The sequence below is a fragment of the Molothrus aeneus genome, chromosome 2 (genome assembly GCF_037042795.1).
Source record: "Molothrus aeneus isolate 106 chromosome 2, BPBGC_Maene_1.0, whole genome shotgun sequence".
NCBI lineage: Eukaryota > Metazoa > Chordata > Aves > Passeriformes > Icteridae > Molothrus > Molothrus aeneus.
Window position 1 is genome coordinate 39,610,033 of NC_089647.1, and position 14,908 is coordinate 39,624,940.

The 14,908-nt window shown below is 34.9% G+C and overlaps 1 protein-coding gene across 3 annotated transcripts in view; it reads left to right on the forward strand.

The window, feature by feature from the left end:
* Positions 1–14,908, forward strand: part of CNTN5 (contactin 5) — a 611,650-nt gene that overhangs the window by 471,776 nt on the left and 124,966 nt on the right. For all 3 annotated transcript variants that reach the window (XM_066544731.1, XM_066544730.1, XM_066544732.1), the window contains one exon: positions 10,155–10,336. In XM_066544731.1, coding sequence (XP_066400828.1) covers positions 10,155–10,336 — 182 coding nt within the window. The remainder of the gene's footprint in view (positions 1–10,154; positions 10,337–14,908) is intronic.

A 14,908-nucleotide genomic window follows, 5' to 3' on the forward strand; every position in this document is an offset into this window, starting at 1 on the left:
ACACTTCAGCTTTTTCCTCAGTGCATTTTTGTTTGTGCATTACACCAGACTTCTACTTTATTTTCCATATAAAAGTCACATTTCATTGGTTTTCTGGCTCTGTCAGAAAAAAATTGAATTTGTATTATGATAGTGCCAGCAGCCAATTTTGAGTGAGTAATCATATTTTATTTCTCATTAAAACAAATTACAAGATCTGGGGTATTGCAGTACTTGTAGATTACCAGAGTTTTCAATCTCTGCTCTTAAAATAAGGGCTGTATAGACTGACAAAAGGATTTTTTGCTAAAAAACAAACAAACAAAAAAGCTTTATGCATCCCTTTATTTATGCTATGGTTATTTTTAAACCATACAGATCAACACAGAGATATTTGAATCAAAAGCATCAAAAAAACAACAGTGCTGACAGACAATTTTTCTTATGACTCATTGGCTCGTTTTTCTGTATTTTTGAGAGACTATTTTATGCTTATGCTATGTCTGCACAATGGTAACATGCACATAATATACCAATATTCTTTTTAAATGTTAGGTTATTTCACTTTGGCAATGTCAACACTATGTTTTTGTTTTGAAATATACTTAGTTAATGATAAGAATAAATTAACAATATTTATTTATTTTTGTTAGTAAAGTAAAACAAGGCAGTTTTGATAGATGTGTTGTTCGTTTTGTCATATTTAATATTGCCTTAATAATTCTATTGTTAACTTTGTTTGGAAGGGATTTATAGCTCAGTTGTAAAGAATCATCCCATATGTAGTAGGACTTGCAAGAACTCAGCTGAAAGTCCTTTTAAAAATCTTCCTTTCTAAATGAAATTAAATAAAAAGAAGATGAAGCTACATATATTTGTCAGACAAATTAATGAAATTTGACTTTTAATTTAAGAAGCATTCAAAATTTTTTTATTGAAATCATGAACTCTGAATCAATTCAAATTAATAAATGCCTCAAAGTTTTAAATCCATTAAATATAGTAGTTTTGTTACCTTCTGTTCCTGTTTTCCTCTTACCAGACTTTTCTAATTTTTCTAATTGATCTTCAAGCTTTTATTAGAAATGCTATTATTTGTTTCATGTCACTATCAATACTTTCGTTACAGACTATATACCTGTTGCGGATGCACCATCCTTGAAGTGTTTAAGACAAGGTTTGATGGGGGTCTGAGCAACCTGGTCTAGAGAAGGTGTCCCTGCCCATGTCAGTGGGGTTGGAACTCAATAATCTTTGCTTCCTTCCAACTCAAACCATTCTATTAAGCAATGCAGAGAGAGCTTACTACATATTTTTCAATATGCAGAAATAAAGGCAAAGTGTTTGGATAAATCAGTATAATACCTAAGCAAAGATCAGAGCAGCCAAATAAGAAGTCTTTATGGTCTGGTGAAGAGCATTTGAATGTAACTGTGGAGAATTGCATGAAGTTTCTGAAGTTATTTTTTACTGGTGTGGTTCATTAAGCCAATGACATGGGGTAATGGCTATGAAGCAGTTTTCTAGATATTGCAAACATTTTTGCAGGTACAAAAAGATAGGCTTTGCAAGTCCACATTTTATAGGGCTCTTTCAGTGAGATCTGGAAAATAATGTAATGATGAAGAGAACAACTTCAGAAAAGAGGGTTAAAGGCAGCCAGGAATGAATCTTTGGTCAAAGGTTTCATAGTACCTGATTCCTTTTTTTCTCCATCTGCCACATAATCATATGAGATTTTTGGAGGAACAAGAAGTTGATAAACAGTAATATTATAATGAGTCACAGATCCAGGTTGCACACTTCTCCATCTAGCATGTACAGTTATCCATATGGTCTCTACACACAAGGGAATAGAAGATTCCAGCATTGCACCATTGTTTCCTAACTTCAAGAGACTGACTTTAACCCTCTCTGTTCTTCAAATCTGTAAAATAAGGCTTTTTACATTCAGATCACCAGTTAAAACTGTCAGCCAATCTTCCACATATTTCTCCTTGACTTCTGTCCTCTAGTTGGCTTATCTTGGCTAATCCAATATTACCTACTGGTCTTGAATGTTTCCAAACAGGTCTTCCAAGATTCTTCTCCCAGACCTGGCAGAAGGCATCTCCTTTTATGAACTGTCAAGAGAACCAGATAAAATGGTCCTGTAGCCAGACCCCTTCCCAGTAATCTAGAAATCCTCTCATGAGGATTTCTATTCTGGGATCGGACTATTTTCTAACCTAAGTCTCCTTGTTATCAACATGAATTCACATCTTGCTTCAGCTCTGGTGTGGTGCTAAACAGTAGCAGAGCTAGTGTGCTGGTGATACTCAAAATTAGCCTCTGTTAACTGCACTACACGGAAACCCAGGGGCATTGACATGAGTGAGCAGTCAAGGCAGCAAGCAGCAGATGAGTATTAGTGGAATCCTGGGATTCAGATAATCCTGGGATAATCTTGGGAACAGAGCACACTTCACTGGTGTGCATATATATATACATACATACATTCATGCGTACAAAATAAAAAAGAGCAACATCTGGGATATAAATCAGGCTTCATTGTTTTTAGAGCTAAGTATGACAGTTCTGTTGTCAATGTATTTGGGATATGTCAGCAGATCTGTGGTTTTTTCTCTGAAGATAAGCTGTCTTTTCCTTGGACAACAGTATGAAGCTTCTCAGGGAGTGTGTCTCTTTGCTAAGGATTCTGATAGCTCATGAAGTAGCCCTTCAGCCCTGGAAGTTGCTTAATTATTGTCTTTTGGAAAATATTAAGCTACTTGTGCTTTTCCATGAGCACTAAACAGTCCTTTCCTCTTCCAACAATAATGGTGGCACACAGAAACACCTTTGATATTAAAGGTAACCTGGCATTAAATAAGTCATTCTAGGTGTTATACTTCCAATTCATTGCTGGAACTTGGATTGAAATATTTAGTCATTTTCCTACATGTAGCAGAATTACTGTGGGAACAAGGCAGGCTTATAATTTAACACTTTTCAAGCCTCAAGCTAATTCACAGCGTAGAAGTCCACAGGTAGTAATTTTCCTCTATCATCAAAACCAAGGTTTAACATGATGCTCTATTTTTCATCTACAGGCCACAGAGACATGAATTGTTTGTTTTCTCTTTTTAAAACAGAGAAACCATGCCACAGAGTATTAATCTGATTTATTTGCCCAAAATGAAACTGCACAATAGATACAAAAATTGATATAGAAATACCTGTTTCTAAGTTCCATAGGACAAAAAATCATGTTACTCCATGTCCCTTCACACCAGTTCTCTCTTCTGGAAAATATTTTATTAATCCTATCAGATTCCAGATCTGGAAGCTGTGGAAGCCACTTTTAAATTTTATTGATAACAAAATACTTGCAAGAAGGAAATAAATACTCTCTGCAGAACATTTGTCAATGTTATAAAGAGGGGTGTCTTTTCCCGTCAAGATAAGGTTGTGATGAGAGGACCATCTAATCTTTTTAAATGCAGACATGACATCTTCAAGTTGAGTTTGTTTATATGATAAAAATAGATCCAGGATTCTCTTTCTTTTTTTTTTTTCCCCTTTGATAGCACATATTTTTTATAACAAAGAAATATTTCTAAGACTTTCATCAATTTCAAGTTCATTTTCAGCTCGTGCTGAATAAGTATTTATGTTATGAGGTGCTAGAGCCAGACTGGATTTTATTCCTGGTTTTCAGGCTGGATTTGTTTCTGTTTTCTTCTAAGTGGAATTGTTCTTAAATAGACTTTGTAATACTGTTACAGATATTACAATCATTCATAGCAATGTAATAAAGATTTTTCAGTAAATCTCAAGTAGCACTCCCAGGCCTCATTCTACCTCACTCTAAAGCTAAAATTTAAATTTGATTGCTTTTACTGTACGGCATAATGGAAGTGGGAGAAAAACCTACCAAACTAAGTTCCTGTCAGCAGAATTTCATTCTTGAAGAAGCAATATTACCAATCTCTTTTCTTTCTCTCTCAGAACCCTTGAAGAAAATTTATAAATGTTACTAAAAACTGTTCAGTAACTTGTGCAGCTTTGCAGTTTTACTGTAGATTTAAAGATGGAGGAGCTTTTTTATTTTTATTGTTATTCCAAAATTACTATCCAGAAGCATATGTGTAGACTTTCTCTCTGTGTCAGAGTCTGAGAGGATCAGAAGGAAAAAAATTCTAGCATTTCTCAGGAGAAGGTCACCAGAGTTACCACTATTATGTTTCTCTTATTTGCCACAAAGAAATAAATGTATATGGTACTATGGCACAAGAGCCTTAAATGCAGCTCTTCTGGAAATCATCACACTCATTGTCTTCAAACTCTGTCTGATCAGCAGGTTCAAAGCCATCTTGCACTCTTCAGACATGCTAGATTTTTGTTTACATTTGCATCCTCATTGATGGTATGTCACGATCTCTGGGATTTTTGGACTCATTGTAACTAGTCTTCCTGATCTTCTGGATCTGCACACATATGCTGGTCACACCTGTATAGCAGAGTCAGGACATCCTAGATCAATGTGCTAGCTAAAGAAAATCTTCCTGGGCAAAATTTAGAAGAGAGAAAAATTATGCAAAAATTCAGTTATAAAATAACACAAGGCAAATAAACACAGTTCTATTGCAGTACTGTGGCCTTGAAGATCTGTATGAACACCTGCCAAATATGTGTCATCTTTTCAAAGAAATTTTCTGCTTCGAAGCGTTGTCTCTTAAAATCATGGATTCTTCAGGTATTATCACCTTTAGTAAAACAGCAGGTATAATATATGTCTTTGGCTTTTCAAGTTGTTTCAAATTCCTCTTCTCAACAGCCTTGATCAAGTCACAGGCTGGTGACAATTTACCTGTTAGGTCTTTAATATTTTTTAGAATAATGTCCACTTCAGAATGCCCCCAGACACATGCTGAGGTAGGGTGTGATACAGAGACTAGAAAAAATGGTTACTGAATGGCTGAGGGAAAACCAGAGTTTATTTCCATCATTTTTAACAGACCTGATTGCTCATTACCTCCTCAATCCCACCATATAAATACCATCCACAGTCCTGTGATGGCAGGAATATAATATGGAGTTTTGCAATGAGGACAACAACACTGAATACATAGAAGATATTCAGCTCTTTCTTATTAAATTTTTACTTGTGCTGTTGCTATTTCATCAAGAGTAAACACCATTACCTAACTTCTAAATGCAAACCCAAAAGGTTGTGGAATAGCTTTTCCACTTTCTTCACTATTTGTCAAACCAATACCTTTGCCTGTTGTGGTCTTCTTTGATTACACCTTCATCAGGTGACTCATTTGTTCATGACTAACTCAAATTTAAGAATTTGGAAAAACATTTAAATCACCAAAACTGTTGATTATATCACCTAACTTAGGGTATGGACAGCTACATTATCTAAATTTAGCTGTTGAATAGTTAAGTGTGAAGATTGAGACATCAGTTTAGTCTCTGATCAACCAGTAAAGAGGAACTCTGGAGTATAATTCACTGCAAATAATGAACCATTATAGAAAATGAATCATCTTTATACATGGCACTATTTTAGATGCTAGAGATGCTCCAAAATGCCATAATTTAAAGTGTGCAGAAAATGCTGTGGAGCTGGATATGCAGCCAAGCAGGCACTGTCCTTGCTCTGTACCATAAAGAACAAGCTAATAGTGGTGATAAGTGGTGGCATGCCCACATTAATACATGACACTCATATATGCAATAGATATTCTTAGCACAGTCGTGGGCATCTGTTGAAGAGACTTGCAGACCTGGACTTGTTCCTGTACACTGTCTTCAAGATCATCATCATTTGCTTCTACTCTCTTTTAATTTTTAAATCACCATACTCACGGCTGCTGTATTTCATGCATTTCATTACTAACTAGATTTTAAAAACCAAATGAAAGGAAAAGTGGTTATTGCGTCTCATAAAACTCTGAACAGATTTATATAGGACATTCTAAAGGTAGATGTCCATGGTTGATAGGCATTTCTGAAAACCATCTGACAGAGAGAATTTCATTATAGTCCTCCACATTTTACCCCTCATAATTATCCTATAATAATTAAAGATATTTAATACAGTTGCAAGACAGGAAGGTGTAAGAAAAAAAAAGGTTTTTTTGTAGTCCCCATAGGCATGCAGAGGTTTTCAAGATATATTATGGTGTGCACCTGTGGGTTTGAAGACACAGCTCAGAACAGTGATGCATGGTAAAGAGAAATCTTGTGGAGCGGAATTGAAATTACTGTAGTAGATAAAATATTACAAAATATCACATCAATCTGTACCAACCAAGTACAGAAAAAGTAATCTGTGCATTCCTATTTAAAATATTCTTGAAATCCTAAGAGCTCAGATCCAAGGAAAGAGTATTTTAAATTTCAGACATTATTCCTATTTCTACCTCTCCCCTTTCCCAAAATAAACATGGACTTTAGGTATGTCATAAAATACTTTCACATATGAAATTGACAGGAAGAAGAACAGCTTCCAATAGTTTTTTAAAACATTTTTATTTCTATGTTTTATTGAAACTTGTGAAGCATTCCAACTAATTCAACAGCACTCATCCCAAATAATATACTGCTGAAAACCAACTCTCATAATCTCTTGTAAATGTAAAGGTAAAATTATGACTCATATTTTCTTCAAACTCAAAGTGTACAAGGCCACAGTAGTGTCTATCACAGTCACCAGGGACCACTTAGGTTTTTTATTTCAATCTAGGATATTGGCAAGTTTAAAGATGGTATTTCTGAAATCAAGTAGGGTTTTTCTTGGTGGTACTAAGATTTCCCAGTAGTATTCAGATGATTTTTTTCCAAAAGTAAGGAGAAATCTTGTCTTTGAACTCAACTGAAGCTCAAATAAATTTATTCACAGGAGTTGAATGTGGATGTTGTAACAATAAACAAGGAAACTAGTCTCATAAATATCTGCTGAGCCCAAAATAAAAATGGGTTATATTGGTTATAAGATTCAGTAATTATGCATATTGCATTAAACTCATATTAACGCTAGAAATACTTCTGCAGTTACTCTGTTTTTCAAAAAGCTGTGGATCATTCGAAAAGACTAAAAATGTGCATATGTTAGTTAGCTTTTATGGTGAACTTCAGGAGTTTTCTAGAACAGTCACACAATTCTATTCTTTCATATTCTCACTCATATGTTTCATTTCATTCTCACAGAAGTCACAGAGAAATAGGTATGGATATATTTTTATTTCAGATGTAAAATTCAAATGTCACTTGTGAGTTATGCAAGAAAAATAAGCTTCATTAAACGGAACTACAAGTTGTCTGCAAATACTAATTTGCAATATGGGAGTACTTTTCTTTGAAATCATTAAATCTGCACAGCTAAAGTAACTTTATCTCCTTGAAAATTTCCACTTACTACCTCATACTGATCAAGAAATAACTGAGTTGTTTTAAAATATGCTTCATTATGAACCAGACAACCAGTTTCCTCTGCATTTGCCATGTTATACACATTTACTTGCTGCAGGAAACACAAAAGCAAATTTAAAAAAAATTGTTAAATGCAATTTAAAGGAAACTTCCCAAATACATGAATTTCAGAATAATCTCATAGCAGCTAAATGAGACAATTTTCATTGTTTATAAACTCTTGACTTTTTCTCAGAAATGTACACTACCAAAAAAAAAATCCTTTCACTAATGCTACTCAGCAGAACTCATTTTCCTCCATGACAATAGAGAAAAAGCATTTTTGTCACTGATTTTACTGGAAGCAAGGCTGAAGGCCAAATAACCATCAAAAGGCAGCAAGCATGACACCCTTAAGATCCCAAATAAAATATATCTGCACACCCATTTCAGTCATAAAGCAGCAGTTGCTGAGTCCTATTACACTGTACCAACATAGAGAATTCCTATTCCTACGGTGCACTTGTGTTGTGATAAATAATGATCAGTTAAACTCTTATCTGTCCATGGTGAATGTTTTGCAGCCAGAAATCATGACACAATTATATTCCATATAAAAAGAGGACAAGCAAAAAAAGGAGTTAACTCTTTAACCTGAGTGTAAAACAGAAGACTTGCACAATCTCCACAAGTCACTCAAGACAGACTCTAAATTTGAATATCAGAATGAAGTGTGCAATAAGAAATTAAATATGAGAGCTAAAGAAGGGAGAAAAAGAAACTAAGATTGTTATTTGTACTACGTCTGATATATACATACAGGTATTAAAGTATAGCAAATGAAATATGTTGTTAAGGATGTGAAAGGGATAACATAACTGGTGGGACTAAGACAGGAAGTTTTACTAGTGCATCAGAAAAAATACCAGAACCATATAATCTGTGGAAGAGCCCTCAAACCAAACCTACAAGACACCAAAATTTGAAATCAGTCATCAAGAAATTAATTTAAGGTTCAAAATGAGAAAGCTGCAAAGTTCCTATGGTGATAGAGTGAAAAAAAAAAAAAAAGAGGTCTTATGATCCACACCTATCACACGATCCAAAAACATCTATAAAAAGAAAAATATATACATAACTGGAGTGCTGGAGAGAAAAGAGACCAGCCTGTTTTGTCTAGCAAGGAGAAACAAAAACTATTCCATACAGGTATTTCTTCTGTGGCGGACAGTGATGAAAGATCATTTTGCAATAATAAAAAGATATTGCAGGAACCATGTGCCAGAGATGAATACATACACATTCATAGTAAAGTTCAGTTTGTCAGGTTAATTAATCAGTGCAGGAAACTGATAAGAGAAATAATTCTTATCTCTTTCTGGTATATTAAAATGAATATTGGACTATATGTTGGTTTTGCAAGGTAATGATGTTAATAGGCTCAATAAAATTCAGTGATATGTGGCACTCAGGAGTTAAAATTAGACAAATCTTCTGATAATCAGGTACAAGTTTGGGAATTTTCTTAATCTCTATAAAATACTAGAATTTGGAGCATCTTGTCTGCAAGTTTGAGTACAACTGCAGTAATTCACATTACTGCATGTGATTCCAACTGCTTTAAGAATAACCAGAACTTGCTTCACACACTTATTCTTTGTGCCTCAAACTGGATACCCTGAAATATTACGAGAAAGGTGATATTCTTAATGAAACGCCATATATTTATAGCAAGTGAAACTCAGCAAATCATGACAGCAATTCATAGCAGTTTTGAATTTAAACTAAATAAATTTGAACTATTATGAAGTGCTTTTCCTCATCTAAACTGCCACAAGACCCTGTGTTTATATCTAAGCTTAGAGTTGAAATAAATACAAAATATGTTTTTCAAAAAGTTCCATTTTGTTATGGTGTCCTCCAAGCTTCTTGTGGAGTACCTGAAGCAGCCCAGTTTTCAGCTCACAATCAAATATTTTTTATTGACATATCTTAAATACCTGCCATATTTAGAAAAATGTATGTCTGTACCATAAGGCCCATTGGGTGCACAATGGCTGATGAGTTTTTGAGCTAAAAAGAAAATTTTATGAGTACAAACACTATATAAGGCATTTTTCCCCCAAGTATGAATGGAAATGACACCAAGGTCCTCACAGACCTCTGTGGAACAGCAAGTTGCAGTGAAAAACCCTTCTGCTGCCACAAGCAAATTGTAATGCTGTGAGACAGGAACAGCAGTGCTATTAATATGTCTTGTCACACAACCAGTTTTGCATTTTGAATAATATTGTAAGAAAAATGTCTCCAAAACTGCGGTCACCTAAATTTACCTAAAAAAGAAATTCCCCACCTAGACAGATATTTTTATTGATTGATCTGAACTGCAGTTTCATTACAGGAAAATTGGGATGTTTTGGAATTTTCCAAGTTCATCCAAGTTTTGAAGTTATTTTTGTTGACCTATGGAGTGGCAGCATTCAGGAGTAAAGCATATAGTCCTAAAAAACTCTAGAGAGAGTGATTTCAAGTGATTTATTTTATCTCGGTAAAAACAGCCTCCCCTGTGGATGAAAGAGACACATTCCATGTAACAATCCATTTATTAAGGATTCCCTACAGAAAGTGAACTAGATCAACCATTATATGAACCTCAATTGTGATTATGCTTTATTGCTACTTAAATTATTAAGTGTTTAAACTACCAGATAACAGAATCTATATTCTCAATAGTGTAAGAGTGTTAACATTAATTTTACTAAATATTTCAGCCCTGTTCCAACAATCTCTTGGAGGAAAGTTAATGGTCATAATCCAAGTAAAGCCCGCCTGAGAAAATCCCAAGCTGTGCTTGAAATACCTAATGTGCAGCTAGAGGACTCAGGAATGTATGAATGTAAGGCTGAAAACTCTCGTGGAAGAAATGTCTTCAGAGGACAGCTACAAGTATACAGTAAGTGTAACTGCTCACAGTATTGTTCTGAAATGCTTTGTCCACACTTAAGGCTTTGGTCACACATGAAGCATTACAAGGTTCAGCAGAAACAAGATACCTTGATATATAGAGTATACACCTTATACCAACAATAGTTTTGAATTAAGGTACATATTATTATTCCTTAACATTGCATTAAGGTCTGAAACATATATAATGTTGACTTCTTTGAAGAATTGACTTAAATATAATTTCATATGGGATTTGTTTTGTTTTTTTTTTTAATTAAAGCATAGAGCCATAATTTTGAAAGTCTATTTCTTTTCATTAGGATATAACAATGACAAGCAACATAAACATGAATTATCTGTCAGAAAACAATGCTGTAAATGTTTTAAGATTATTAACATGCTTTTATTAACATTTTACCTGTGCCATGCTTGGGTGCTGAGCTTTGTCAAGTTCATTGTACTGGAATGAGAACTTAAAGGATTTGTTTCTTCCAGAAAATTTTCAGTCTAGGCATGCACAATTTCCAAAAGTTCTGATCTTCACAAAGTGAAGCAAAAAAAAAAATTTGAATATCCATAAATGATTAAGTCATGCATCAGATTGAAAATAAAAAAGGAACCCTGAAAATAAAAATATTTTACTAACCCCGTGAATTCTATATTATACTGTTGCTGCATTCTAGGGTCCAGAAACAAAAACCTATGTAATACATACCATAAATACTTACAAGTTAAAGTCTGGCATATATAACATGTAAGCTTGACTCCCACTACTTTTAATCAATTTAAGCCACACTACTTTCTATCCTTCCATGAACCCTACAACCTTAAATACTTAGCAGAAAATGTCCTCTGTGTGAGGTTAAGCAACAGATCTTTCAAACTGAATTGTTTTCTGTCTTCAAAGATCCCAGCCAGTAGAATTCCAGATGCTGCAGTTTAGATAGGTCCTCAAGTTAATGTCTATGAAGTTTCTCTTCTTAATCAATTTTCTTTTTCTTTTCCTGATTTCAGCCCATGGCTCCTAATGCCATCTCCCCATTAGTAACTGTAAAGAGTTCTCTGTCTTTGTTATGCATTCTCATCAAATAACTCTAGACCAGGACAGTATATTTCGTTTATTTTCCACATATGTCAATATTTTCAGGACCCTAATAAATTTTCTGTCTCCTCTGGCTTTCTAATGTCTTTATCTCAATTCAGTTGATTTTAGTGAGTTTCAGCAATCTCTGAATCATGCTTCCTTCCTTGCTTTTGATTCTCCTCCACCTAGAGACCAGGGCATGTTTTTTTCCTCAAATTTTTGTATATGCTGGAAAAATTATGCGATGGTTAAGACAGTCTGTGCATTTAATTTCAGATTTTCCATCTTGCACTTGCAGCAAAGTTTTTATAAGACTTTTGCTGAAAACAGCAGTCAAAAAAAGCCCAGCACCTACTCTATGCCTCTTACGATGACAATAGTCCACTGATATTTCTCAAATTCTTGCTAAAAATTACTTCCATGAAAGTATAGCAGCTCCTGCCAGGCACCTGAGGGCCAGGGGAATTTAGCAACTGGTCTTTCTCTACAGTGTTTCTTAAAATATAAGAAATTCAGAAAATTTAATTTGAGTTATAAGATGTATCCCATACATCTCATACACTTCCTACCTGTTTTTTAGAGCTGTGAAACTACTAGATGCCAAAGCAGCATATAAAAGTGTTATAATTATCACTGCTTCCCTCTTTCACAGTTAAAAGAATATAAAATGTGCTCTTCAAGAGAGAAAGTAAGATGCTATAAAATGAAATTATTTCTTCAAGAACACCATGCAAATCTGTGGCATAAAATGACAACAAACATGACATAGTGTTCTACACAACTTTCATCTCTCATTAGCCTTTTGCTCTGAGCAGAAATAAAGCTGGTACTCAAATCCATGGAATACATTTACAATGTTAGTTTTGTTGTATTCTGTGTAGATAGAAATATTAATTTTTCATTCTCCACCTTTGTCTAAATTATATTTTAGAGTGTCTGCCTTTAAAGGATAAAGCACAAATTTATCTCATTGGGGTTTTTTTGCAATAATTTAGTACAACTTCTTTAACACTTTAGGAAGAGCAATCACTTCATACCGTCTCACTCTTCTATTAACAGATATGTGAGACTAGTACATTAAGTTTCACCTGTCTGCATCAGCAGGCAGCAAGGTCAAAACAGGTTACAAGGGGCTCTCAGATGGACAATACCAGCAGTGACCTCCAATAGAGCAGGACAAGAAGCACAGGCTTTACTAGCCCCCCACAGGTGCCTTTCCTCGGCCCCAAGATAAAAAATTCCCCTCAGAGCCACTCTCAGCCTTCAGTGCTCATGGAGAGAGCATCAGTGTCTCACTGCCTTCAAACCTTGGCTACTCTTTCCAGAGGTGTGAGAAGAGGGTTTGTGTGAGAAGGCTTCTACACAAGATTGAGCCAAATGTTACTTCACCAAACTCTCAGCTTCCTTGGCTGACAGCTGGTGTTGCAGGATTTGGGGGCATTATCTGAAACGGCCTTTTCTGCTGTACCTTTTGTTCATAACAACAGTCAACATGAATTATTTACCAGTAAGCTCACTGTCTTTTCACTGACATCTTATTCCTCCAGGTGGCAATGATTACTTTGGCTCAGAAATTCACTTGTAGGCCGTCATTTCTTTACCAGGGGTTTCTTGTAAAATTTCTGAGCAGTCTGTAGGACCAGCTGTGTCATACCGCGGTCTCACAATTTGCATATCTCTGTAGGAACTCACTTGCTGTCTGTTTGAATCTTCTTTATCCTGTCAGTTGCATCTGATCTGGGTCACCACAGAGCATTTTGGAGAATGCCCAGGACACCCAGTCTGCCTGTCTAGTCACATTTAATCACAAACTAGTGATTTCTCGCTTCTTACCTGCTGCTGCAATCCAGATACACCATGACTGCCTGATGCAGCTGACAATTTGGATGTTGTTCAGAAAGCACTGTTTCAGATGCTGACAACTTCAAATTATTGTAGTCTCAGCACTTAGTGGAAATTCAGCTGTAGGCATTAATAACATAATTTTTACAATGCCAGGAATCCTCTTATGCATTGCAACCTATTTTGAGAGGTGTGATTTTCCCCCAAGTGATCTGCTCATCCTGTGAGTTTCTGTGAAATTTTATTCAAGCTCAAATTGATTAATAGAAGAGAGCACAAAAACTAAAACATGAGTAGATAGATTTGCCATTAGCCTTTTTGTTTCTCCTCAAATTCTTGCTAACAGCATTTTCCCAATGGTAAGCACTGGTATGACCAATTCCTGCTCCCCTCTCACTCTTAACTTTTTGGGTTTTTTTCTATGTTTCCTACTCACTACTGCCAGGATCAGCACGGGATGGTGATGTGATTATAAAAACACATTTTTGGCTGTTTTTCTTTTGGCTGTACCAGTTCCCTCATTCTGCACATAGCAGTGCCTTCCTGGCAGCTGGAGGGAAGGCTCGCCAGAACACAAGAGTGGAAACACGCATCTGACAGCAGGAATATTCTGTAATGCAGTGTAACTGACCATACTGATTTTAAAATCTATTTTAATTACTTCCCTATAAAAACTGAAGGGGAAAAAAGTCCACCCCTGCCACTACAGGTTAGTCCCACACAGTAAAACTGGCAAGAGAAGGGATTTTGTAGTAAAAAAGTAAATTAGTTTTAAATTTTCTTTCTTGATTTTCTCACTTATATTTCTTAATATGCTTCTTCTGCTTAACTCTTCCCAATTAATCTCATATACAGGAAAATAATTTTTTTTCTTCCCAAACTCTGTATTTATTCACTTTTTAGAACATTATTTTAAATTATTTGTCTACATAAAATTTTGCGCTTATTTTGTCTCAGACAAAAAAGTGCTTAAAATTTTGAGAAATAATCTAAATTTTCTTCACCTTATTTTCATTTTGCATCGACAATTTAAAAATTTGCCTGTAACCTTGCAGATTTATTTCAAATTTATGTTTACAAAACATAAACATTCTGATATCTTTGAATAAACAAGTGCAGAAATGCAGCATAAAATAAATCACGGATTTGATGGCGACTGAAAAATCTCAGAAACACTGTATAGAGCTCTGGCACAGCACTCATAAAGACTACTGAACACTAAAATGCAAAATCCTTCTCTTCTCACGTTCAACCCAAAGCTCTTCACTGGACAGATTAAAAAACAAGCAGACACCTGCTTTTTCCCAAGAAGAGTGTTTCATTTATAAGAAAAAAAAGGACTTGTTACTTTTGAAATCTGGCTAAATTTTCTAATTAAAATAAAGTGTGATTATGGAATGAAGTTTTTTTTTTTTTTTTCATACACATATATCAGAGATATGTTAAAAAAAAAAGGCCCAAAAATGTTACATTGAGTAAGAGGTTGTACATTCAGTTAAATGCTTCAAGTTTAAAAGTACTGATGGGATTTTAGAACAAGGGTTAAGATTTTATGGGGAGTGACCCTTGCTAACAAGCAGAGAGGGAATTCTCTGTGATAAAGTAAGGAGTACATAGAGACAAATAGAAGCCAAAAAGTGATGAACAGTATTT